Source organism: Ursus maritimus, unplaced genomic scaffold (genome assembly GCF_017311325.1).
Source record: "Ursus maritimus isolate PB19 unplaced genomic scaffold, ASM1731132v1 scaffold_12, whole genome shotgun sequence".
NCBI lineage: Eukaryota > Metazoa > Chordata > Mammalia > Carnivora > Ursidae > Ursus > Ursus maritimus.
This window is the reverse complement of record NW_024423564.1, coordinates 3,194,457-3,219,899: the sequence shown is the minus strand read 5'-3', so window position 1 is coordinate 3,219,899 and position 25,443 is coordinate 3,194,457. Positions and strand designations below refer to the sequence as shown.

The 25,443-nt window shown below is 47.1% G+C and overlaps 4 protein-coding genes across 4 annotated transcripts in view; 2 read left to right on the top strand and 2 right to left on the bottom strand.

Moving 5' to 3' along the window:
• Positions 1–20,099, bottom strand: part of LOC103667606 (histone H3-like centromeric protein CSE4) — a 22,362-nt gene extending 2,263 nt beyond the window's left edge. Inside the window, exon 1 of the mRNA XM_040626715.1 lies at positions 19,648–20,099. Coding sequence (XP_040482649.1) covers positions 19,648–20,052 — 405 coding nt within the window. The 5' untranslated portion in view covers positions 20,053–20,099. The remainder of the gene's footprint in view (positions 1–19,647) is intronic.
• Positions 5,716–6,740, top strand: LOC103667579 (histone H4). Its single transcript, XM_008695756.2, has one exon. It carries the CDS (start codon positions 5,770–5,772, stop codon positions 6,079–6,081), a length of 312 nt encoding a protein of 103 aa, XP_008693978.1. The 5' UTR covers positions 5,716–5,769; the 3' UTR covers positions 6,082–6,740.
• Positions 20,100–21,047: 948 nt separating the features above from the next.
• Positions 21,048–21,641, bottom strand: LOC103667576 (histone H2A type 2-A). Its single transcript, XM_008695751.2, has one exon. The coding sequence runs from the start codon at positions 21,547–21,549 to the stop codon at positions 21,157–21,159; it is 393 nt and encodes a 130-aa protein (XP_008693973.1). The 5' UTR covers positions 21,550–21,641; the 3' UTR covers positions 21,048–21,156.
• Positions 21,642–21,813: 172 nt separating this feature from the next.
• On the top strand, positions 21,814–22,766 carry LOC103667575 (histone H2B type 2-E). The gene has a single exon (XM_008695750.2). It carries the CDS (start codon positions 21,910–21,912, stop codon positions 22,288–22,290), a length of 381 nt encoding a protein of 126 aa, XP_008693972.2. The 5' UTR covers positions 21,814–21,909; the 3' UTR covers positions 22,291–22,766.
• The last annotated feature ends 2,677 nt before the right edge of the window (positions 22,767–25,443 follow it).

Sequence of the window (25,443 nt, the reverse complement as noted above, 5' to 3'; positions counted from 1 at the left end):
AGGCAAAATAAAAGTTATTTTGAGGGGATTTCCTGATCCCTAAACGAGCTAGAATCTTCTCTGTATATCTTCAGGAGTTCCTGTGGGCAGCACAGTCTCCTGCTCTAGGGAGACCTAAATGTCCTGCAAAAGTGCAACCGATGTGAACAGCTGGTACGCCTTCCTGTGGTTTTGTAATGATGGCTAACATATAGAGAGCAGGACTTGGTATTTAAAAATTCTTTCACATACACTGTCCCATTTAATACCAACTCTGAAATAGATGTTACTTTCCTCATTTCACGGATAAAAAAACAGAGTCTCAGAGAAATTATGGCTTGTCCCGGACAAGTAACAAGGCCTGCGTAATATCCTAAAGCAGAAGAAAGACATTATAATGGATTTCTAGTTTCATCAGGCTTGGGGCACATTTTAAAGCAGTGAAGCATTTTCCCATCATGCAATCAAATTCCTCAATGTTTCTCAAACTTCTCCACTGAACTATTACCATTGGAAGAGGAAACTACCACAGCGGGTCTGGATGGCAGCCCAAAGCCCCCACACAGGTGTCACATTTCTTTGCGGTGTTCTTTTTAAATATATGCGTTCTTGGCCGGTATTCATTTAGGTAAGAAAAAGATTCTCAAACTGTTGTTGGGGAGGAAAAACTTACCCTGCTCCTCAAGCTTTTTTGGCTGGTCTAAGAATTAAATTGACATGAGCCTGACTAACAGGAGAAAATCATATAAGAATATGAGGTCCCCAGGCAGTCAGGCGATTGAAGTTTATATGCCACCCATAGCTAAGAAAGGGATCAGTTGGGGTCTGGGACTGCGAAGGGAAGGAAGACCATTACAAGAAGATAAAATGAGTGTTTGGTAAACAAATGTTTGCTGGGCCACTCAGAAATAATGGGGTATAGAAAAGAGTTTCAGCAAGCAGACTCTGCTGGCTTCCTCGCTGTCTACCACACCTAGGTTGTATTGTGCGGTAAATATCTGTGTGATAGTTCCCTTCCTCGAGCAGGTCCTCTGTCTGAATTCTTTCAAGCTGTTAGGAGGGAGGCAAAAAGAAAATCTTTTTTTTTTTTTTAAGATTTTATTTATGTGACAGAGACAGCCAGTGAGAGAGGGAACACAAGCAGGGGGAGTGGGAGAGGAAGAAGCAGGCTCCCAGCGGAGGAGCCTGATGTGGGGCTCGATCCCAGAACGCCGGGATCACGCCCTGAGCTGAAGGCAGCTGCTTAACTACTGCGCCACCCAGGCGCCCCAAAAGAAAATCTTCTTTGAGTCTTCTTTTTCTTAAAAATAATCAGCCTGAAATAATCCATGTGCCAAAGAAACACCTTTTGGGGGAGCAGAATTTTGCTCCCCTGCAATGTATATTCATATAGAATCCAACAGCTGTGGGATGTATTTTACCTCTATAATATAGAGAATAAGAAAATTCCAAGAGTCATCTTCTGGCTAGCCTCAGAATAGAACAATTTATTATTTACAGATGCCAAGGGCAGGCATGAAGATTATTTCCAGTTTAAAAAGCAATCAAAACCCCAGCAGACACAGGAAAAGCTCTTTACCTTCCCCACGACTACCTGAAAAGAACTGAGATGGAAGACCGGCTTCAGGAAGAGAGCTGTCACCGTGAATAACTACATTATACATTATGAACTAGGTCTGGCAGGCAGGGAGGAACCTAGCAAGGCCTGTTGGATCAAAGTCCTCTGTGTCCCATTGTTTCCGAGTGGCCCAGCACACGTGTGTTTACCAAACATTTACTTTTTTCATCTTCCTGTGAATTGCGTTCCTTCCCTTTGAAGTCCCAGGCCCTACTCCTTCTCCTTAGTTCATTTTACCTGTCTTTGGCATTTCCATGTCTGTGTGGATTCCTTGTACATACAAAATTAAATTTGATTTTCTCCTGTTAATCTATCCCATGTCAATTTGATTCTTAGTCTAGGTAGAAGGACCTTGATGGGGGCAGGAAATTCTTGCTCCCCAGCACTTAGAAGTCACCTTTAATAACAGAATTCAGATCCATAATCATTTGATTTCACCCAGTCTCCACATTGGACAATAGACTGACCCCTGTGAGTGTTTTCAACGCACTACTCTATCAGAAGTCAATTGATAATGCAGTCGAACCTCTGCTTGCTGCTGCTGTGGGGAAAAGGGAGTATTTTTCTCCTCCTAATATCTCTGAAGTTTCCTTCATCAGAAATAATAAGAATCTGTAGTTTCCAGATTGAGCCCTGAAGTTTCATTATTTAGTGCCAAGAGAGGAGGGGAAAGAGCATATGAAGCTTAACACTTGCCACGAGAAATAAGCAAGCAAAAGAAAAATACGCTTTGTATGTGCATGTGTTTGTAATATAAAAGTAATGGACTCAACTATATGTTCCAGGAAGACAGTTTGTGTTCAGTCTTTGACTGCAGGTACCCCCAGGGCTTCAAGTACCCTCAAGATGAGACTGAATCTTTGGTTTGTGGGGTGGGTAGGCCATGTGCCTGCTTTCCTTTCTTTTTTTTTTTTTTTAATTTTAATTTTAAAATTTTAATTTCAGTGCAGTTTAACCCACGGTGTTATATTCGTTTTAGGTGTACGGTATGGTGATTTGACGATTCCGTACATTGCTCGGTGAGCATCGAGATGAGTGTCCTCTTAATCCCCTGCACCTATTTCACTCTGCCCTCCCCCCCTTTCTGGTAACCATCAGTTTGCTCTCTATAGTTAAGGGTCCGTTTTTGGTTTGTCTTGCTTTTTTTTCTTCTTCATTCGTTTGTTTCTCAAATTCCACATATGAGTGAAATGATTGCCTTTCATCTTAAGTGGCTGATAGCCCTGGACCAAATTCAGAAGCCATGGGCTTTCGAGCTTCTTTCCTTCACTCCATTCTGAGATAAAGTCATTCCCTCCACATCTTGCTGGTTGGATAAGAACTTCCCCTTTCCCCCTTAGCACTACTTCTTGTCCTGTAAAATGAAGGGTGGCATAGGGGAGGAAAAAGTTTTCCAAGGTCCTCTTAGGGTCCCTGGCTGGGTCTGAAAATTAAACCAACAAAGACAGGGTAACAGCGGAAGAGCACACAAATTTACTTAACACAACTTTTATGTGGCACGGGGACCTTCATAAGGAAATGAAGACCCAAAGAAACAGTTCGGCCTGAGCACGTTTATGCTCGCTATGAAGAAATGTGGGCGCTCCTGCAGAAACGCAGTAGGTTAAGGAGTGTGAGGTCAGTCTAATAAACCAGCGGAGGCAGCAAGGCCTGTTTGTTCAAGTTCCTCCATAGGTCCCTTTGTCTTTAGAGATAAAGCTGCTCCGTTCCTCCTCATCTATCCCTCTAGTCATAGAGAGAAGGCACAAGAGGGGTAGCGTGACCTTTGGGCTTATGTCCTTCTCTCACGATTTCTTCAGCTGCATATATTTAATATGCTAAGGTGCTATGTTGTTCCAAACCCCGTCAGTGGCAGAATATGCTACCCCTAAATTATGCCATTTGGCCCATGGATTATTTTGAGCTAAAGGCACTTGAAAAACAGCAGGTGCAAAAAGTGTGCTCTGACCTCTGTTTCTTTCCTAAAAAAGGGAGACAAAACCCCCATATGGAACATGTCGTCCCTATACCACGAGGAAAACAACATTCTTTTCACCCAGGATGGGGAGTTGAAGCCAAGAGAAATCTGCACAAAGAAACCTTTGTTAAACTAACCCTTATCTTCCTAGTTATTTTTCCCCCATTAACTGCCCTAGCTAAAGCCCTTCCGTCTCGTGACATTTTCATGATTTACTACTCTGTCCAATCCCGTTTATAAGCCGTCAAATCTAACTGCTTCTTTGGGTCTTCATTTCCTTATGAGGACTCCAATGCCAAATAAAACACAGAGTAAATAAACTTCTATGCTTTTCTCCCCTTAATCCGTCTTGTGTCAATATAATTATCAGGCCCAGCCAAAAACTCTAAGTGGGTAGAGGTAAAATTTTGTCTCCTCTACAGCAGATCTCAGTTTGCAGGGGTTCAGAACATACCACCCCCAAATATGCCATTTGGTATATTAATTATTTTGAGCCGGAGTTACTTGAGAAACAACAGATGTAGGAGGGGCTCTCTGACCTCCCCTTTTCCACCTAAAAGCAGCTCGGAAATTTTTCCACGAGAAAAGTAAATTACTTGGTTTTTGTTGTTGTTAAGTTCAGGCCACAGGACACTTACTGTCTCTGGTTTATGGGGAAAATAGGACAGAATGCTCACATTTCACCTAATATACAGCCTGTCTGGGGAAAGAAAGAGAAAGAAAGAAGAAAGAAAAAGACAAAGAAAGAAAGAAAGAAAGAAAGGAGAGAAAGAAAGAGAAAAAAAAGAAAGAGGCTATTTTTTAAAGGTACCTTCCTTCTCAACATTCCTTTCATTTAATTTTTATAATCAACATCATTGTGAATCCCGGAGGCAAGTGATGCATGGTGGCACCATTCAATGAGCAGAGAACAAAGTTCATGGCTGGGGAAGAAGGAAGAGATAATTCCCTCAGCCGCTATTAGAGTCACACCTTGGAGCTTTGAAGTTTAAGCATTTTGACATTTTTTAGTTTAAAACGACTAAAGAACAACCTGGAGGATCTATATGTCTGGAGCCTAGAAGTCTGGATAAAGATATAGTATTGGGACTCATTAGCATACAGAGGATAGAGCCACAGGAGAGAGGAAAAAAGGCATATAAGATTTAAGGTAATACACAGCCTTCAGAAAAAAAAGATCATTCTTTCTGATGCAGAAACCACATCTGGTGGATTGTCCTTCCAGAGGGCCCTGGTACTGTAACAAACATGCTATCACTAATGGACCCTAATCAACCTCATCGGGCAGTTTCTGGGAATGATTTTCAAAATGAAGATTTCCCCTTGAGAAACCCAATTCAGTAAACTTTGCTGGCTCCACGTGGGGCGTCCATGAGGACACAATTTGGTCACTGATTTCTGGCTGAAAGCAGCGGTCGATTTTAGAGGATCTGTAGAAACGAGGCACAGAACGTCCTTGTCTTCTTTCTGTATATATTGCTTCTTTTAGCAGAGCTTTGGATGACAGCGCGTCGGAGTCACTGACCTCCACGAGAAGGCTTGCAAATAGAGTGAAACCAATGTTCCTAAGATCTGCTTTCTCCTGGGTGAGGTGAAATTCCCTGCCCCATAACAACAAAACAGACCAGACTCAGAAATTACGGCCATGTCGCCCTCCCCGCGCTCCGCACACAGCCCAGGCGCGGCTGCTCCGGACATGGCCTCCTGGGTCTGCCAAACGCCCGGACCTGCCTTTGTTGCAGTTTTATGTAACGGTGCGTCGGAAGCCTGTGACCCTCTCGTCGGGAACAGACCCGGCGCTGGCGCCGTCCTTCCCGTCTCTCGACTCCATTTGCTCTTCCTTTCGTCTTCTCCCCCCAGAAAGACCTTTGTCAGCCTAAATCTTACGCCCTGCGAGAGTCCACAAATGAAGGGAGACAAAGGCGAGAACGGTTGCGGCCCCCGGCAGCCTGGCGTTTGGATCTCGGTTCTCCCGGGAACGACGGCCGACAGGTCGTTTCTCAAGAGCCCGTTAGAGGGAGCCGCGGGGAGCGAGGAGACAGGGAGAAGGGAGCCGCCTCGGAGAGATGACGTAACGCCGAGCGGGGGCGGGGACAACTGGGGGCGGGCTTCCCGCCGCGCGCTTTCTGTTCTCAATCTGGTCCGGCGCTCTTGTATATTAGGGGGAAAGCTAGCCTGACGGATCCAGAGGTTGTGTTTTCAGTTTGATTTCGCTATGTCGGGAAGGGGAAAAGGCGGTAAGGGTTTAGGCAAGGGTGGTGCTAAGCGCCACCGCAAGGTCTTGAGAGATAACATCCAAGGTATTACTAAGCCGGCGATTCGGCGCCTTGCTCGGCGTGGGGGAGTCAAGCGGATCTCCGGCCTCATCTACGAGGAGACCCGGGGTGTGCTAAAGGTGTTCCTAGAGAACGTCATTCGGGACGCAGTCACCTACACCGAGCACGCTAAGCGCAAGACGGTCACTGCTATGGATGTGGTGTATGCCCTCAAGCGGCAGGGACGCACCCTGTATGGCTTCGGAGGCTAAGCTGCCGCTTCAGCTCTGCGTATACTTATGCCAACGGCCCTTTTTAGGGCCAACCATCTAGTCTTCAGAAGAGCTGGATACTTGGACTAGACGTTGGGGACCCTTGCTTTTGATAGTTGGGCTGGAGTCTGGGTCAGGTTCAGTGGGAGGTAATGGTCCCTGAAGCGCTAACCACCTGAACCCAAGTTGTTCACTAAAAAACTGCCCTCTTTTTTTCGCTTCCGGTGTGGTTCGCCCCCTGCCCCGTCTTAAGGGGCTACTGGTTCCAAATCTAAGCAGTATTTCCGTTTGCTTCTGGGTGCGCTGTCCTTCGTGAGTGTTGGGCTGCGGAAAGTAGAGATCCGTGAAGCCAAGAGCAAGGTCGAGTCCTCTGTAGCTCGTTACATTCGCTTGGGCGAAGTGGGAAGGCAGCCTACGGGCTTCCAATCCAGAGATGCCAGTTAGGCCATTTGATGGTTCTGAGCCTTCCAATTCATCTATTTCGGGTTTCACTTCCTACTTCTACCAAAGGAGGGTAGGGACTAGATGGCTTAAGGGCCCTCTTCAAAAGGGGCGGTGTTTTGTGATACGTCTTCTTACCCAAAAGGTGCAAGAGCACTTAAAATCAAGTCCAGTCATCAACCATCCAAAAGTCAAGGGAAATCTACGTTACCAGAACAGATGAGCTCAGCGCAGTTTTATTTTTTTAAAGATTTTATTTGGCTGAGAGAGACAGCGAGAGAGGGAACACAAGCAGAGGGAGAGGGAGAAGCAGGCCTCCCGCCCGACGCGGGGCTCGATCCCAGGACCCCGGGATCATGACCCAGCCAAAAGCAGACGCTTAACGACGAGCCCCCCAGGTGCCCCTCTGTGCAGTTTTAAAACAAGTTTGAGATATTATCTGCTGAGTATTTTTTTTGAAATGCTACATCCAAGGGAGAATTTAAGTCAAGGACCTAGGACATAACTATTTCAATGAAAACATTGCAAAGATACAGATGCAGCTTCTATAAAAGCCGAACAAACTATATAATCTTAACATCATGGAAGCAAGTCTTCAAGAAACAGTTAATTCAGGTATGTGACTTTTTCTGTTAGGGCCTGCTGTAGAGACCAGTAGGAATATACCCATCAGAAAGCACGATTTTTGACAAAGCAAAGCAAATTGTTGTATATCGATCGGTGTGGTAAAGAGCACAGTAAACCCTATTCTCTGCACTACCACTTCTAAATGGTCCCGATTTGGACGAAATATGGTAGGTCCGCATTGCTTATCCTTAAACTTACAGTTTCATAGGTATTATATTTGCAAGTAGAAATTTTTTCCAGCATTCTAGGCTTATAGTTTTACAGATAAATTTGGCTATGTATGTTGTTGAGAGAAAAAATACTATGTCAGCTCCCCACAGATAGGCTAGCTCTTCCTTTATTGGTCTCCACACTTGGCCGCTCTCATTAGCATCGAACACTCGAAGGTGCACTAGGTGTAAAACAGGGTGCTTAGCAATGGAGATGCCAGAAAGCCAAAGGATGAGAGATTTGCCCTCTCGGAGCTTATCAGAATGGGGAGGGAAAAGTTCATAAAATACATATATACTTACATAAATGGCAGACTAGCACTCGTAGCACCGGTTCAGTAGGATGAAAATGTAGACAATAGTTACCAGGGGAGTCCTACCACTACGGAAGTCACCGGCAGCTGGGAAATGGGAAGTCTTGGCTGTGGAGATGGGGCTTGTGGCAAGTATCACCGTGTTTTTGTTTTTTCATTTTAAGGGCAATGTGGATTGAATAGATCTGATCCTCACTGAGCTACTCTGGAGGAGGAGATATCAAAAGTTTGAAGAGAACTCAAAGAATAATGGAAGGGGATGGGGAACATGTCCTTTGTCTAAACTAGCGGTTCTCAAAGTGTGGTCTCTAATCCAGGAACATCAGATCACCTGGGAACTTATTAGAAACGCAAAATCTTGGATCCCCCCAAACTTACTGACTGAGAAATTCTAGGGAGTAAGACCTAGCAATTTGTGTTTTAACAAACCCTCGAGGTGATTATGATACCCAGTTTGAGAACCACTGGTCTATGTAACAGTTTTTCTTTAAAGGAAACGAAAGTATTTAAGTCTGACTATATAGTGCCCCAATTTGTTTACCTAAATGTTAAATTTTGCTCTCTTTGGAGGGAAAAAAAAAACCACTAGGTGAATGATCCTAGTAAATTTTCTGTAGTACAAAATATTACAGGAGGAAAAAGGTAAACCAGCTTATTTCCTCGAAGCATTTGAGGCAAACATAAAAGATGTCTGAGTGAAAAATGTAGCCAGCTTGTTTTCCTAAATAATATTGGTTTGTGTTTTAATAGTACTGAATTTTGTAATCAATGGATATGTTTTCCTCTTCTCAAGTTTCTCCAAGCTATGGTCCTTTGTCTCCTAATTATGCATCATCTTTACGATGATTTTAATAGTGATGCTTGTCCTCATTTTGTCTCCTTCATTAAATACTATTATATGGCATAACTGAATCTTCTGTTAGCTGTATCCAGCCTCTGCGCATTACCAAATTACAGAATACACACTCTGCATCTTTTTGCATCAATACATGGCTTTTTGTTATTGCTCTTAATCTTATGTACCAGTAGGGAATATCTGGCTACTTGATCTCTTTAATCTCCAACAAGATAATTTACTTCTCATTTCCACCCCTGAGTGACCCAGATGCTCTCTGCGAACCAGCCATGGTTGCCATCTGTCCCCTCCCTGGCTGATTTCAGGACTTCCACTGGAATACGTATCAATGATTAGAGAACCCAGTCGGCAGGCCTACTTCCACAGGGAAGTAGAGGCACTTAAGTGTCCGGCCCGCTAATCAGTCCTCACAGTGGACCAGTCTAAAGTCTCACCTTTCCTTCCCAGGCTCCCTACCCGTCTGAATAGCTGCAGGATCCTCCCAGAAACCCAGGCTAGCGGCTCTGGAGTCCTCTTTCACCACATTCTTATTTTCGTCCTTGGAAGCCTTTCACTCTGTACTTCCCATTCTAGCGATTGCTGAACATGCTATTTCTCTACTTGAGCCAAAAAAGCTGAACTAGCATTTACACAGAATGTTACTAGTATATATAAACAGGTATGGCTGTATGGAGAATTACCGGCAGGTTTATAAAAATTTTAGAATGATTTCTCGGTGTTGGTTTTTCTTATATTTGTTGAACATTTCTGAATTGTTTGAATTTCTTAAAATAAGCATGTATAATTTCCCCCCAAACAATCACAAGATAGATGATAGATAGATAGATAGATAGATAGATAGATAGATAGATAATCTGGGCTATATGAGCCATGACAAATCTTAGCTTTGCCAAAGTTCAGTTTTCTCATCTTTAGTGTTACTGAGAATTCCTGTCTTTCTCACAGGAATGTTTTAAGGATCACAGGAGATCTATGTGAAAGATTAAAGCCCTGAAATGACATAAAAAGAAACTAAAGCTGGTGTACTTATTGCCTATTTCACCCGATCTAGTTCTTACAGGCTCTATAACTGGGGGGGGGGGGGGGGGGGGGCTNNTCCGTATAGGCAAAGTTTCGAGAGGATAGTTGACAGTGGGTAAAGACTAGGTATGAACAGGTTGGCAGGGCCATATTTTTCAGGATTAAACCAGAAAAATGCAGTCATCTTAAAGAATCAAATAGATTCCCCAGCTGAGGTGACTGTTGTAATGTGTTCAATGTGTTATTTAAGAATATTCAATTCTTGGGGTGCCTGGGTGGCTCAGTCGGATAAGCGTCTGACTCTTGATTTTAGTTCAGGTCATGATCTCAGGGTTGTGAGATTGAGCCCCACTTTGGGCTCTGCACTGCGCATGGAGCCTGCTTAAGACCCTCTCTCTCCCCCTTCCGCCAACCCTCTCCCTCTCAAAAAAAAAAAAAAATTCAGTTCTTCTGTAGAGAAATAAATTAAGAAGGAAGAAACTAATTGTAGATAATAAGTAATAAGATAATAAGATAATAAGCTTCTGAGACACTTTAAAATAGAGTATGTGTAAACAGATATAGGAAGGGGTGGGAGGGCCAAGAACCATATTGAATATTCTTGAGGTACATGAGGTACCCAGTATTCAAGCCTTAAATCAGCCATCCATTGGTGAGACCTACTGTGGCCCAATATGTCCTCGGTCTGCCACACACAGGGAAATCCATAGCTTTTCTGCAGGTTGTTGGTGATCAAGTGAACACAGATCAGCTTCAGACACCTTCCATCCGCTGAGCCTCCTCGCCCATGCGCAGCGGTTATCGTTCTGACTGTAGCACTGGTGGGGACGGCTGATGCGGCAGATGGAGCCATGACAGATGATCTAGGTCAAGGCTGGACACCGTCACTGCACCCTCTTCTAAGTGTGCTGACCTCCCCCATCACTGTCCCCTTCCTCCTTGTTGTACGTGTTAAATGGATTCAATTAACTGTGTGATTTGATATATTTGTCTTCATTAGGCCTATGAGCCTTTCTGTTCAGTGAACTCTGGGATTGCCTGTCCGGTGATAGAGTGGGAAGCCGTGATTACAGTGAAGTAATTTCTTAGCACAGCAGCTATATTATAGAAGAGGGCTGGGAACAAGGGGGAAGAGACACAACCATGGCGTTGTGACCATCCAGATACCGCCCAAGGCAGATGGGCTCCTGACTCTAGGAAGCATATCCAGTTCCTGCGATAAGGCAGCCTTAGAGTGAAGCAGCATCCTGACTGAATAATGGCAGCCACTGAGGTCATCTGCCTCCATGTTCCTCCCCAAGTTTCTGACTCTGGTTTGGCTTCCTGTTTGCCTAAAGGGAGCTAATGAGTGAATCGGTTACCCTTCTCATCGGAAATTAAAAGCATGATTTCTAGAATCTGACTATTCGGGTTGGGATCTTAACTTCACCATTTAGTAGCAGGGAAATGTTGGGGAAATTCCTTAATCTCGGAACCTCGTTTTCTTTATTAGTAGCATTAGGAGGAAAAGAATACCTACCGTGTCAGGGTTTTATGTGGATAACATGCGTTAATATTTACAAAGAAGTTAGCACTATGGAACTCACTGAATGTTACTACCTATTAATGATAACAATTATTATTAGGGTTTATGCATTTGTCCCTTCAGAGTCTGGTCAGTGGGATCTAGGTCCTCAGAGCCCACCCCCCCCCCCAGCCTACCAACAAAATGAAATTTCTGAGCCTACAGAGCCAAGGACTAGGCTGGAATGGGGTGAGCAAGGGCCCAGGAGGTCATCCTGATGACCTGAGCGGCCACCAGCCCTTTATCTCCTTTTCTATGGCTTCGCAATGCAATCAGACGAAATGTAATAATAAGCTCTAAAACAGAGCTAAACACAATAACCAAGTAGCAAAGGAAGAGAGGAAGGGAAAGAGATCAATCAAAGAAACAGAAACCCGAAATCAAAACCTGGCTGAGGAAAACTTACTCATAAGCTCAAAGTTTAGCCCTGAGCAGGGGCCCTGATGGGCTGGAGAGGACCCACTGCCTTAAGAAAGTTTGCAAGATCAGGAAACACCTGACTTTGTCCTCATCCTGATGTCTGAGAGGGACTGTGAGATTCAGAACCAAATAACCGGCCAAATTTCAAAGTTTGCCGATGTCCAGAGCCAGCTGTACCAAAACTTTTGGAAGACAAGTTAGCAAAAACTATTAAAATTACTGAAAAATGTACTCTGAGTTCTATGCACAAGGATAATAAATTGCAGCAGTGTTTTTAGAGGCAAAAATCAGGAAAATACCTAAATATGCATTAACATGAGTCTGAGTAAATAAGAAACATCCATTAAATGAAAAACTGTGCATCCTTTAATAAGAACGAGGCAGATTGAGACAGAAGTTTATGTAGAGTTTACACAGAATTAAAGAGAGATGAACTGGGACAAAGGCCAAATATATATTTCTTATTGTACATCACAATACCACAGCTAAGTATCCTTAAAGAGCTGAATCTTAGAGAACCTTGAGAACGGGCAGCGGAGATTAGGGCCAAAAAATAAAGCCTAGAGATCTGGGTTGATTCAGGGCAAGTTGAGAGTGACCTTTTCGGGTGCAAGCTGGACGGAAGGGGGTCAGAGAATGAGAAACTGAAACCAGTTTCAGGGGCTGTTTTAAGCCATAGAGGGCCCTGGACAAGAATGGTGGCAGCAGGACTGAAGAAGACACTGGAAAAAGAGACGGTGATGTCAGGAGGCACGGAAACCCCTGGTTTCCCCAAGTTTGAAGGGGGCACTTGGGTGGAATTTAGATACTTCTCTTTGAATTGAGTTGTTAATTAAAGAATGAGTAATAGTTCGCATCTGTTGAACACCTACTATGTACCGTTTCAAATCCTCAGAACAACTCTACAAGGTAAATAATATCCTTATTTTACAAAGCCAGAAACTGGTGTGTATGCGGCTCCCATAACTTGGCATTCTCTGATACGCTACAGTGCTCCTGAATCTTACTACAATATTTGTCTAAAATTTTCACAGCACAAATAATATGAGGATCTTAATACATTTGCCACATTTGTTTAATAAAACCATCAAATATTGATGATGGAAAGGACCCCATCCGGTCCAATTTTCTCATTATATTTTCCCTCTAGTTCCGGGATAAAACTCGACACCAGCTTCCATTCCCCACCAGATCCTTAAGTGGCGTGGATGTTCCGGAGAGGCCTGTCCTTCGGGCCATCTCTTTGCGAGCTCTTCTCAGCACCTCCCAAGTGTTTCTCTAGCTTCTAGAGGCAGATGAGAGAATCCAGCTGGGCCTCTAGATGTGCATCCAGATCCAGATTCCCAGCTGCCTGAAGGACACGGCTCCTCGCCCCTGCCCATGACAGCTCTGACCCCGTGGGGCTTGACGTGCGCCCCTGAGCGGCGCCCCTTCCCAGGCTGCCTATTCCCGTGAGGGTGGCATGATTCTCCTAGTCGCTCAGGCAGGAAGGTCTAGAGCTATCTTTCATTACTTCTTCCCACAACAACCGCCTCTGTCCCTTCCCCCATCCAGGCTCAGGCAATCTTCTATGTGCAAAAATGTCAGAACTTTCCCTCCACTCCATTGCCGTGGCTGGTTTCCTTGTTCTCATCCTCAGCACCGCTCATCTGCTATGTCCGTGTGGCCTCTGACCTGGCCTCCTGCCTTGGGTGCCGCTCACCTCTCACTCCGTTTGCGCTTGCACCCCAAACTGACCTTCTTTACACACAGCTCGGATTCTGTGACCCACCTGCTTAAGGCACTACCCTCTATTGGCTTCCCTCCCTTTCCTTGTTCTCTTTTATCCTCGTTTCCCGAACTTTCCTTCACTCCACATAGAAAACCATTCTATGTTTAAAGTACCTTTTTGTTTCTACGTATGATTACAAAATATATTAATGTATTTTAATTTATATAAATAGTATTGTTTTACATCAGATTCCATTTGTTATCTTATTTCCCTCAGACCTGTGTTTTTAAGATCTGTCCTTGTTAGGTGTCCATTTAATCCACTGTCTCTTCCTGCTTCGGAGCCCTCCATAGAGTGACTCCACCACATTTTCTCTGTCTACTCTCCCAGTGACAAATGCCCACATTGTTTCTAATGCCCCATCATCCTTGTCATGTACCGTGATAAGCCGGTGTGAGAAGTTTTGAATAAATATTCAAAAACAGAATTGTTGGTTCCTGGCATGTGTATCCCTAAATTGGCCTAAGAAGCACCAGGCTGCTCTTCAGAATGGCTGCCCTGGTCCACACCCCACCAGTAGGGCACCAACCATCGAAGCCCTCTGTCCTGGCAAATTCTTGGCCTTATTCAGCTTTCCAGTATTTTCCAGAGTATCCAGAGTAAAGTGACATCTCCTATTGCTTTAATATGCCTTTCTCTGATTACCAATATTTATTTGTTTGTTTGTTTATTTTGAGAGAGAGCGTGTGTGTGTACACAAGTTGGGGGGGGAGGGAGAATCCTAAGCAGGCTCCGTGCCCAGTGTGAGCCTGACACAGGGCTCCATCTCATGACCTTGAGGTCACAACCTGAGCCAAAGTCAAGAGTCAGACGCTTAACCAACTGAGCCACCAGGTGCCCCTTTTTACTAATATTTCTGAGCATCTCTACATATACATGTTAAATATTTTGCTTCCTCTTCTATAATCCTTTCCCTTATGCTGTTTACAGAATAAAATTTACCCCTCCCTGGGTCAGCATGGTGACCCCCAAAAAGACCCCCAATAAGCTGGCCTTAAAGTCTCCACCACTGAAAATTCCTTTCCCGTTCCTGGCCTTGGCCCGCCCTGTGGACTGGCCACCACTCACAGTTCTCCTTTTTCTGGTTCCTCTGCCTGGACTAGACTCCCTACCTCAGCCAAGCTCTCCTATAGGAAGAGCTCCCTGATTCCCTCCATTAGAAGGGACCTTTCCCTCTGAGCTTCCGGAGAACTCATCTGAACCTTCTCCGTCACCTGCCACTGCATGCCTTCCATTAGATGCATGGCTCCTCACACAGCTGAAGAGCCGATTCCCATAAATGCTGCAAACTCATACCCGTGCTTCCAGGCATGAAGCAATGCTGGGATTCCTGCTCAATAGAGTAATAATTTTTAATTTCAGTGATGATTTTACTATGAATAGTTTTCTTTATTGCAGTGGTTTTCAGTTGCAGGTTGTAACCCATTAGCAAGTGGTAAAATTGATTTAGAAAACAGGAACTGGGGATGCCTGGGTGGCACAGTTGGTTAAGCATCTGCCTTTGGCGCAGATCATGATCCCAGGGTCCTGGGATCGAGTCCCGTATCGGGCTCCTTGCTCGGCAGGGAGCATGCTTCTCCCTCTGCTTGCTGCTCGCCCTGCTTGTGCTCTCTCTCTCTCTCCTCTCTGACAAATAAAATCTTAAAAAAAAAAAAAAAAAAAAAGCCCACCCTGCCTCCCAGGGTTTTTGTGAAATCGAATGAGAGGTGAGTGAAAAATGAGCCGTAAGCCACCTAGGAACCTGGACCTGGATGCTATTACTGCCTGAGCCACACTGTGTAGAAGCTGGTCGTGTATTTACAATTATTCATCAGTTTTTATGTGTGTCATGATTGTGACTCGACATGGTTGTAACTTGGACTTACCTCAATCCATATTAATGTCCCTAATATTTCCATCCTTGATGTTAATGATCTATTAACACTGACTTACGACCACATGTAAGGTTCTTTTCCAAGCATTTTGTGTGGACTGTATGGTTTCTTTTCATCCTCACAACATTCCTGGATTAGGTGCAATTATGATCACATGAGGAAATGGAGATCCCAGTCTTTTCTCTTTGGAGCCTCTCCCTGGTTAGGGGTCAGGAGCCCTGGTCCTACCCGTAAAGGGCCTCAGGCTTCAACTCCAGTTTGTAGCAGCAAGGACCTTGGACTTTGTTTTCTATCCCCTTTCTCTCCTTTGCCATCCTTCCTTCTCTTCCCACCTCTCCTAATGGGTAATTAACTCTCTGCTCCTGGTCCCCCTATCAAGTCCCCCGAAAATCCGATTAGCAGGGCTAAATCTGAGGTCTTTGGAGATATAAAGACAGACATTCCTCCCCAGATCATCTGCATTCAGCAACGGATTGGGGGTGCTGGTGGGGGGGATAGCTCAGGGAACTCTTTTCTCAGTTACTATCACCAGGAACAAGTTTTCCAGACACTCTGTGCACGGGCAGTTTCTTGCTCCCATGTTCCAAAATACCCCCCGAGGACCTTGGAAGTTCTTTGCAGAGGTCCAGTTCAGACCTCCTGTTGATCTCTAACTGCTAGGACCCCACGGCTGGGGCATCTTGTTCCCAACTTTCTCATGTAAGAGCCAAAGGACAGGCCCCTTGGCAAGCATTTCCTGACTGCCCGTGGTGTGCCTGGCACTGCCTGGGTGCTGATGCCACAGGGCTGAACAAGAGAGGAAACAAGATGATCTTCACCTTGAGCAATGCTGCCGGCCTACTGCTGAGGGCAAAGGAATGGGTGTAAGTAGGGAGGGGCAAGGAGGGAGAGGCAAGGAGAGGGCCCAAGGAGATGAGGGTGAAGAAGAGAAAGGGAAGGGGGGGCTACATAGGGCTGGATCTTGAAGAATGAGCAGGCGTTCCTGGGGCTACAAAAAGGGGGAGGACAGAAGAAATTCTAGATAGAAAAAATGGAATGTGTGAAGACATCTATACTTGGGGATTGCAGATGCTCTGTGGGGCTGGAACTTACTTGTTTGGCTGGCAGAACATCTGCAAGCTGGGGAGGCTCTGAGAAATGCCAGGAACCAGATGTATGTATGTTAATTCTCATTAGAATCTTTTAAATGTAATAACTGTTAATAGAGTAGCTAAAATTAATTGAATGTTTATTCTGGGCCAGACACTGTGCTAAGTTCCTTATAGGAATTGTCACTTTTAATATTTCCAAAAACCTATTAGCAAGATGCTATTGTCCCCCTTTTACAAATTGGAAAAGTGAGGCCTACAGAGATTTACCTGCTGAAGTCACCATCTCTACTAGTTATTAACCTCCATTGCTCTGAACTGCCATGCAAAAGACGGTAGACTTTAACCTGAAGGGAATGGGAGGGAGGTGGAAAAAATTAAAACACCAGAGTGACAGGCTCAAAAAACACGCTCTCTAAAAAAGATAGCTCTCACACAGAGTGAAAGCTTCGCAGGAGGGCAGGGTCTAGCCCAGATGCTTGATCCTCCAGACCAGAGTGGGTGGGGGCTCAGTTAATGCAGGGACCCTGGATGGATAGAGAAAGGGTGATAGAATTCAAAGTCAGAACGTAGATTTGATAACATTTGGTGCCTCATGAAATTTGGACAAAGGGCCAGAGGAAGGAACTTCTGCCCTGAACTGACTGGGGGATGAAGGTATCTTTCAGCAAGACAGGGAACATGAAAGGGGGAAAATAGCATTGGGAAGCAAGTTGGTGCACTTTGAGAAGATGAGTGTGAATCGCCTGTTACCTATCCAGAAGGACCTGGCCACCTGGCAGAAACATTGGTGTACAGCTCAAGACAGGGGGCTCAGCAGAAGACAGCAGTTTGGGAGCACTTGAGGGAGGCAGTGATATGGCAAGCAGGAAACCCATGATCTCCTTTGAGTTGGAGGGAAGAAAAAGCCAAGGCCAGCATGGATGAAACCAGGAATATTGGTGGGCCTGGCAGAGAAACAGGAGAACATGAGAAGGTTGAGATGGGGATGTGGAGAAGGATAAGGTTCACCAAGAGGGGGTGTGAACCCAGAGGCCAGGTCCTTTCCCAAGGAAGCAAAGGTAGTGTCAACAGGGCCATACCACGGAGCTTACCTATACCACGGAGCTTATCTCTGGGCATGCGCACACAGCCACTACCCTAAGGCAGATTTAAATCTGAACAAAAACTGTTTTTCACTTCTTAAAAGTCCCAGGTTCAGGGATGCCTGGGTGGCTCAGTCAGTTAAATGCCTGCCTTTGGCTCAGGTCATGTTCCCAGGATCCTGCATTGGGCTCCCTGCTCAGCGGGGAGCCTGCTTCTCCCTCTCCCTCTGCTTTTCCCTCTGCTTGTGCGCTCCCTCTCTGTCAAATAAATGAAAAAGTCTTAAAGAAAACAAAAAACAAAACCCCCGCAGGTTCAGGGTAGACTCTTCCCGCTACTGAGCTAGAGATGTAGAAGCGAATTATGACAGAAAGAACATTTGTTTACCTTGTCCTTAACTCTTTTAACTCTCACTGAACAGTAGACAATTAAGTACAAAAATTATTAAATGTGAAAACTGACATTTTAAATCATTATCTTGTATTCATGTACTCAGTTTGTGCTGGTCTCCTAAACAAAGATTTGAACGATGGCTGAGAGGGGAGTATTTACAGTAGCTGGAACACAAGATTTTCTTCTATTCCTATCAACAATGCCACTAATTTCCCTTTGAGGTTCAGACAGGGAGATTTCCTGGAGGTTAGAGGTGCTCATATTGGTAAATTAAAGCAGGTGTGATACTGGGGGCAAACACAGGATGTGGAGGACTGACACCTGTAACCAACATCACAGGTCTCAGGGTCTGTTCAGCCACTCCTGGGCCTGAGATGTTGTACAAGCCACACCCCCAGAGCCTTGGATTGTACCTCAGAAAGCCCTGCTTGTCCCTGAAAGGTTTGCCGTAGGTGGATGAGATGGTGTCTGCAAAGATGGTGCCCTCCCACACCTCTAACAGTTACCACTTCTGAACTCAGAGTACAGACCCCTGACCATGGATCTACCCTGCCCGGAGGGTCTAAGCAGGGAGTCAGGGTCTAACTAGGAGCCTGGTGGCACGCTCTGGAGATTGCTGTGACCCTGGAGGAGGAGCCACTGTCCCTACAAATATACACCGGTCTCCCGCTTTGAACACATTTCAGGAGAGGCTACAGGAGCTTTAAAAAACTAAGTTTCCTTCCTTTCCCTTGTGAATTCTTACTGGAATGTTAACTTGTCATTGTGCTGCAACAAAACAGAAAACCTAAGTCTTGAGGGCAAGGAAGTGACCAAATTTAAAGAGGCGTCATCTCAAACCTGCAGAGCCTTTACATCGAGCTCTGTGGAGGGGGCTCTGCAGGACTCCGTGCCATTCCGCCTCTGCTTCCCCTTTCCAGTGGTCCAAGAAGCATCCCGAAGCCCCACACCCTCACTATCTCCTAATTGTGGGGAACTTCATCGCCCAAAGGACATGTTCTGTCTTTATTCTCTCTTCCCGAGAACTTTCACTCAGAAGCCGCCCGTCTGTCCTTTCTCTGGGTAACCTCTCCCATACCTGAAGAGCTCCAATGTGTCTGAAGAAAATAGATAATACCAAGTCTGGACAGAGACACCAGACACCAGTCGAAGCGTTGAGAGAGACCTCAGAACACACGGGAGTCTCACTCCTGATCAGGCAGAGAATGGACGAGGGCCCAGCTCAGGCCGAGTCTCCTTAGGTCAGGTAAATCTCTGCCTCCCCTGCCCTCCCAAATTTGGCTTAGAGGTAGAGCATGGGAGGAATTATCCTACGGCTAAAGTGAGGGACTTAGGTATGCTCAAAGCTCGGGAATCCCGAACTTGACCCGGCAGAGGTCGGGCGACGCGAAGGTGGCGATTTCCCTCCCCAGCCGGAACGCCGCGCCCCTCGGGGCCACTTCCGGGGGGATGTGGGGGCCGCCGGCACGCAGAGACCGCCGCGCCGGCCCCCGCCACCCGCCCGCGGCCTTTCTTAAAAAGCCAGCCGGGGCGCGCTCGGGACGCCTCGCCGCCTCTCGAGCCCGTAAGCCCCTCCTCTCCTTACAGTTGACGACCCTGGGTCACGGTGGAGCCCATAAAAACGCCCCTCACCCCCCGGCCCAGAGGGGCCCGAAGAGTAAAGCGAGCACGCACGGCCGTCTCCGGGGGTCCTGGCGGCCCCGGACAAGGAAGCCAGCCAACTGGGCAACCTAGACACGGCGCGTGGCCTCTACCCGCTCTAACGTCCACCCTCCCGCCATAGGGGAGCGTCCGCCGAGAAAGAGCCGACGACTAAGTGGCACAGCTTCTTCCGCGTGCTGCTGTGGGTGGCTCTGAAAAGAGCCTTTGGATAGGATGGAACCTCGAGCCGAGCGCTCACTTAAGCCCGCTCCCCGCGGATGCGGCGAGCCAGCTGGATGTCCTTCGGCATGATGGTGACGCGCTTGGCGTGGATGGCGCACAGGTTCGTGTCCTCGAACAGCCCCACCAGGTAGGCCTCGCTCGCCTCCTGCAGCGCCATCACGGCCGAACTCTGGAAGCGCAGGTCCGTCTTGAAGTCCTGCGCGATCTCGCGCACCAGCCGCTGGAACGGCAGCTTGCGGATCAGCAGTTCGGTGGACTTCTGGTAGCGCCGGATCTCCCGCAGGGCCACGGTGCCCGGCCGGTAGCGGTGCGGCTTCTTCACGCCGCCCGTGGCCGGCGCGCTCTTGCGGGCCGCCTTGGTGGCCAGCTGCTTGCGCGGGGCCTTGCCACCGGTCGACTTGCGGGCGGTCTGCTTTGTGCGAGCCATGGCGAACCAAAACACCAGCTCACCAGCGCAGCAGCAGCGAGAGTAACGGGACCTCCGCCCGCCGCAGCAGTCTTTATAGGCACCGTCTTTTTCCGATTGGGCGGGACAATAATTGAAAGTCCCGCGCTGGCTGTCCATTGGCTGTGACGTCACACGCCCTGGCGTCACCCATTGGCTTGGGCAGAATCCTCCCTAACCCCGCCCACCCGCCTCGCTTTTTCTACTTTCCAGTTTGCCTGCAGTCTTCCGTACCTTGTGTTGCCTTTCTTTTCGGCCGGCGGGGCGGGGGAGGGTCATTTTGGTTCGCGACCGTGTCAGAATGTTGTTCCTCCTCAGCCCTTCCCCCCCCTTAGAACACGGTACCCCCTTCCTTCCCGCGCTGTCTCCCCAATTCAACCTCAATCTTGCGTTTGCCCCCCCCGTCCCCCAAAACGCCTTATTACCTTTTAAGAGCCCCCCCTGGTTCGTCTGACGGACCTTTCTTCCCGCCTGTCGCTGGTTTTCGGATTGGAAGTTTGTCTCACCTCACCCCAAGACCCCCATCCCCACCGCCTCCCGAGCGCGAGATCTCGCCTCCAGAAACCCAAGTGGGGACCTGCGCCTCCGCTGCGAAAGCGGTCCCTCCCTTTTGCTGGACTAAGATAACCCGCTCAGTTAAGCCAAGGACCAGGTCCGCCCCACTCCCCTGCCGGCCGGGGCTGCACGTGTGTGCTGGGCAAAGGCCTCGGGAACTGGGGAAGCTGCGCACTCGGCCCCCACTCCTGAGACGAGGGTCGGGGGCGCCTAACGGTACTTAGCGAATCGGCCGTGGCTGCCCCCAAAGAGGTCTGGCTCCTCCACCTGCCTCGTCAGCCCTAAGGTCTGCGACCCACCAGGCAGAATAAAGATGGTCGAACGCTCAAGGTTCAGAGAGGCGAGCAACGGGGAAGGAGCAACCCCCTCCCCTCCCCGGGGCCCGGCCTACGACGGGCGAAAGGGCAACAGAGAAAACGGACTACTGTAACAACTCTTTTATTTGAGAGAGTGGGTGGCTCTGAAAAGAGCCTTTGATTTCACAGGTGCCCCCTTCGAGACCAGGGCGGGCTGGGCTTCCTGACGCCGGCCTCACTTGCCCTTTGCCTTGTGGTGACTCTCCGTCTTCTTGGGAAGCAACACGGCCTGGATGTTGGGCAGAACGCCGCCCTGGGCGATGGTGACTTTGCCCAACAGCTTGTTCAGCTCCTCGTCGTTGCGGATGGCCAGCTGGAGGTGGCGGGGGATGATGCGCGTCTTCTTGTTGTCGCGGGCCGCGTTCCCCGCCAGCTCCAGGATTTCCGCCGTCAAGTACTCCAGCACCGCCGCCATGTACACCGGCGCGCCCGCCCCCACCCGCTCGGCGTAGTTGCCTTTGCGAAGCAGGCGGTGCACTCGGCCCACCGGGAACTGCAGGCCAGCGCGGGACGACCGCGACTTGGCCTTGGCACGGGCCTTGCCTCCTTGCTTGCCACGACCAGACATGACAGCGACGCTCGCCGCGAACAGCTCCCACTTGCCGACCGAGAAAGTCGCCGCATAGCCCGCCACTTCACCCTTTTATAGGCAGAACCCGGATTGTCTACGGAGCGCCTCCATTGGCTAATGAAGATCGTTGTCCTGACGGCCAATACGGTGGCTCGGCCAGAATCCGCTCATTTACATAATCTCGTCCCCGCGCAGGAGCGCCGCCGAACACGCGCGAATCACGACGCAGCGTAACCAGAGCCTTAATTTGCCTACGGCCTCTTTAAGTACTGAGGCGCTTCCGGTAGCCTGGGCCTCACTGCGCTGTTTGCGTCTGTGGTCCGCTCTTGCTCTTGTCTGCCGCTCGTGCTTCCCGCTATGCCCGAGCCCGCAAAGTCCGCTCCCGCGCCCAAGAAGGGCTCCAAGAAAGCGGTCACCAAAGCCCAGAAGAAGGACGGCAAGAAGCGCAAGCGCAGCCGCAAGGAGAGTTACTCCATCTACGTGTACAAGGTGCTCAAGCAGGTGCACCCCGACACCGGCATCTCGTCCAAGGCCATGGGCATCATGAACTCCTTCGTCAACGACATCTTCGAGCGCATCGCCGGCGAGGCTTCCCGCCTGGCGCATTACAACAAGCGCTCGACCATCACGTCCCGGGAGATCCAGACGGCCGTGCGCCTGCTGCTGCCCGGCGAGCTGGCCAAGCACGCCGTGTCCGAGGGCACCAAGGCGGTCACCAAGTACACCAGCTCCAAGTGAGTCCCTGCCGGGACGCGGCGCTCGAACGGGTCGCTGGCAGCTTCACTCCAAAGGCTCTTTTCAGAGCCACCCACCTCGCTGAAAGAAGCTGTTTTCTCTACTTAACATTCAAAATTCCTTCTCTTTGTATACCACTTACTTTTATTTCCTTAATATCAGCCTTTTCCTTTGGAAGACCAGAAAGGAATGCAAGGTGGGACCTGATTTAGCATGGTGGAGAGCTAGGTAGTGTACGTGTATTCTCTCTGAAAAGTAACAGCTCTAACAGTGAAATGGTTAGCGATGCGTGGCAGTCAACGGAAGTCTCAAGATTGGAAAAATTAGTGTTTAAGGATTGCTTATTGTAAGGCAATTAGATTGGATCTGCACTTTTTAATTGCATTTTTCTTGTTCTGGAAGATTCATGTGTTTGTAAAACTGCACAGCAATACGTTTGAAACCACGCTCATCACCTGTAAGTAAACCTTTACCATGTATCTCAGTCTCTTCGTTATGTCGTTGAAGTAATTTCTAGTTTACATACCTCTCCTGTCCCAGTTTGGTATTCCTTTCAGGTACACTGAATCAGTATGTATTTACTGCTCAAACTGGGGACGTTAAATTGTCAGAATGAGATAATAAAAAGGCCACTTATCTATAATCTGTTTTTGCTCACGTGTTGAGAAGTACACAATTCTCCATATTGTAGTTTTGGTATTTTACTATCTGGATAATGAAGGAAGGAGGAAAGAGGGTTTATAGATGCCCAGGGATTTCCAGAACCTGGGCCTGCTAATCATAAAATGTCCAGAAACTTACATTGTTAAAACTTTAAGTCTTAAAAATGTTTGTCACTTGCTTGGAACAGTTCATTCACTTCCACTCTGAAAATAGAGACACTAATTATTAGAGAATAAAAAGGGCTTTCTCCATTTTAGAGACTAGATATTTAAAAGTAGTGCTTCTTGAAACAGTTCAAAGGCCATTCGACCCTGAATCAGTCAGTCTATCCCTAAAGCCACACACATTTCCACGGAACCCAGATCATGGGCACTGGGGGTGAGAGGCAAGGATGAACAACCTCTGGAACGCTCCAGCTGATTCATATGTTTGATAACCACTGGCATTCTGACTGTGTAGTTGCCATTTACTTGGTAAGAGCCTGTTGGCAGTTTTCAGTCACCACCCAGACGCTTCCTTTTTCCTAAATTGTCCTTTCTCGGATTGTTTATAATACTACATACAAAATTAGTTTCATTTATTCCCTCATTAATTCAGGGCACCAAATATAGCCTAGGAGTTTGCCTTTCTACCTTTATTAATAAGTGTTTGGAAACACATTTTAAAGAGGTCAAGTGAGAACAGAAGATAAGGTACTAAAATAAAGGTGTAAAACTAAAACTTCCTGAAAAAAATGTTAGGCACACTGCAAGTGTCCTAGCTCATCCCCTTGGGTGTACTTTTTTTTTCTCCTGTACCTACATAAAATCCCAAATATTATCCTCCAGCATGATTTTTATTACCTCCTGTCTGCCCTGCCCAATTAAAGAACAATAACTTATTTCCTAGTATTCTACTGAATCCATCCCTTCTTTCCAATGGTTAGACCCCAGGAAACATTTTCCTGCTTTTGCATGTGCCTTTGCTTGAATCTACTAAGAGATTAGTCAGAAGGCTGAAGCGTGGAGATGGGGAGGAGAAAAGAAAATAGGGGAAGGTTTGAGTTTACAGGGTAGGAATATAATGAAAACATTTTAAGAAGCACACAGGATGTTGGGCAAATGCCGTAATTACATGTTGGGGAGGTATCAGTAGGAAAGCCAAAAACAGGTGGAGGTGACTCAGTGTAACTATATTATCCATCAATAATTCCCTTTTGCACCAAAATTTACACTTACAAGTGTGAAAGCAAAACAGACATCTGTTCAGGCTCCACTATGAGAATCTGTGCACCCCATTTCCTGCAATAAAGGAAATGAGGGAAAAACATTTTGTACCCTCAGATAAATAAAACATGCTGGGGATGCAGCAGTAAACAGAGAAGAAAAAGCCCCTGTCCACATAAAGCTACATGCTAGTTGATGGCTGGTGAAAACAAGCAAATGAAAGAAATGTATAATCGTATAATATTCAGGGAATGATACGTGCTATGAAGTACAACAGAATATGGTATACAGTGTGGACAACAGGTCTGATGAGTTAATATTTGAGCAGAGGCCTGAATAAAATAAGATAGTGAGCCATAGCCTATCTTGGAGAAGAGTATTCTAAGAACTGGAAAACAAGTGCAAAGGCCCTGAGGCAGGCACAAGTTTAGGGAGTCAAAGAATAAGCAATGCTACTATGGCTGAAACACAGCCAGCAAAGGAATTATCTGCAGGGAGATGAGATCAGGGAGATAGTTGGGGGTCAGATCATGTAGGCCATAGAGAGGCCTCATAGGCCATTGCAAAGATACTGTCTTTTATTCCAAATGAGTTGGAGTGCCTTTGGATAGTTTAATCAGAGTAATGACATTAATTGACTTTTTTTTTTAAAGCTCACCCAGGATGCTATGTTAAAAAATAGACTGTAGGAGAGCAAAAGTAGTAGCAGGAGAGAGACAGGTGCTGTTGATGAAGGAAAGACGTTAGGATTCGAAGCCGATGGCCAAGAGAGAATTCTTTTTTTTTTTAAGATTTTATTCATTTATTTGACACAGAGAGAGGCAGCGAGAGAGGGAATACAAGCAGGGGGAGTGGGAGAGGGAGAAGCAGGCTTCCCACTGATCAGGGAGCCCGATGCAGGACTCGATCCCAGAACGCTGGAATCATGACCTGAGCCAAAGGCAGACGCTTAACGACTGAGCCACCCAGGTGCCCCACAAGAGAGAATTCTTGAGAAGTCTTTGGTGCAAAAAGGTGATTTTATTAAAGCACGGGGACAGGACCCGCAGGCAGAAAGAGTTGCACCGGGGTCATGAAGAGTGACCTATTATATACCCTCAAGTTGGGAGGGGATTAGGGATAGCATAAGTCTCTAAGGAATTTTGGAAGCAAGGTTTCCAGGACCTTGAGGGGGCTAGCTACTGCTGGGAAAAGGTCATTTATTACCGTCTATTAAAACCTTAGTCATGAGACCCTTCAGATGTATATCGGTGGGCCATATGCTTGGGGGATGATTGCCAACACGTAT

Bases quoted from the DNA above. Each gene is read 5' to 3' on its own strand.
- LOC103667575 (XM_008695750.2), top strand. From the start codon at position 21,910: ATGCCCGAGCCCGCAAAGTCCGCTCCCGCGCCCAAGAAGGGCTCCAAG.
- LOC103667579 (XM_008695756.2), top strand. From the start codon at position 5,770: ATGTCGGGAAGGGGAAAAGGCGGTAAGGGTTTAGGCAAGGGTGGTGCT.
- LOC103667576 (XM_008695751.2), bottom strand. From the start codon at position 21,549: ATGTCTGGTCGTGGCAAGCAAGGAGGCAAGGCCCGTGCCAAGGCCAAG.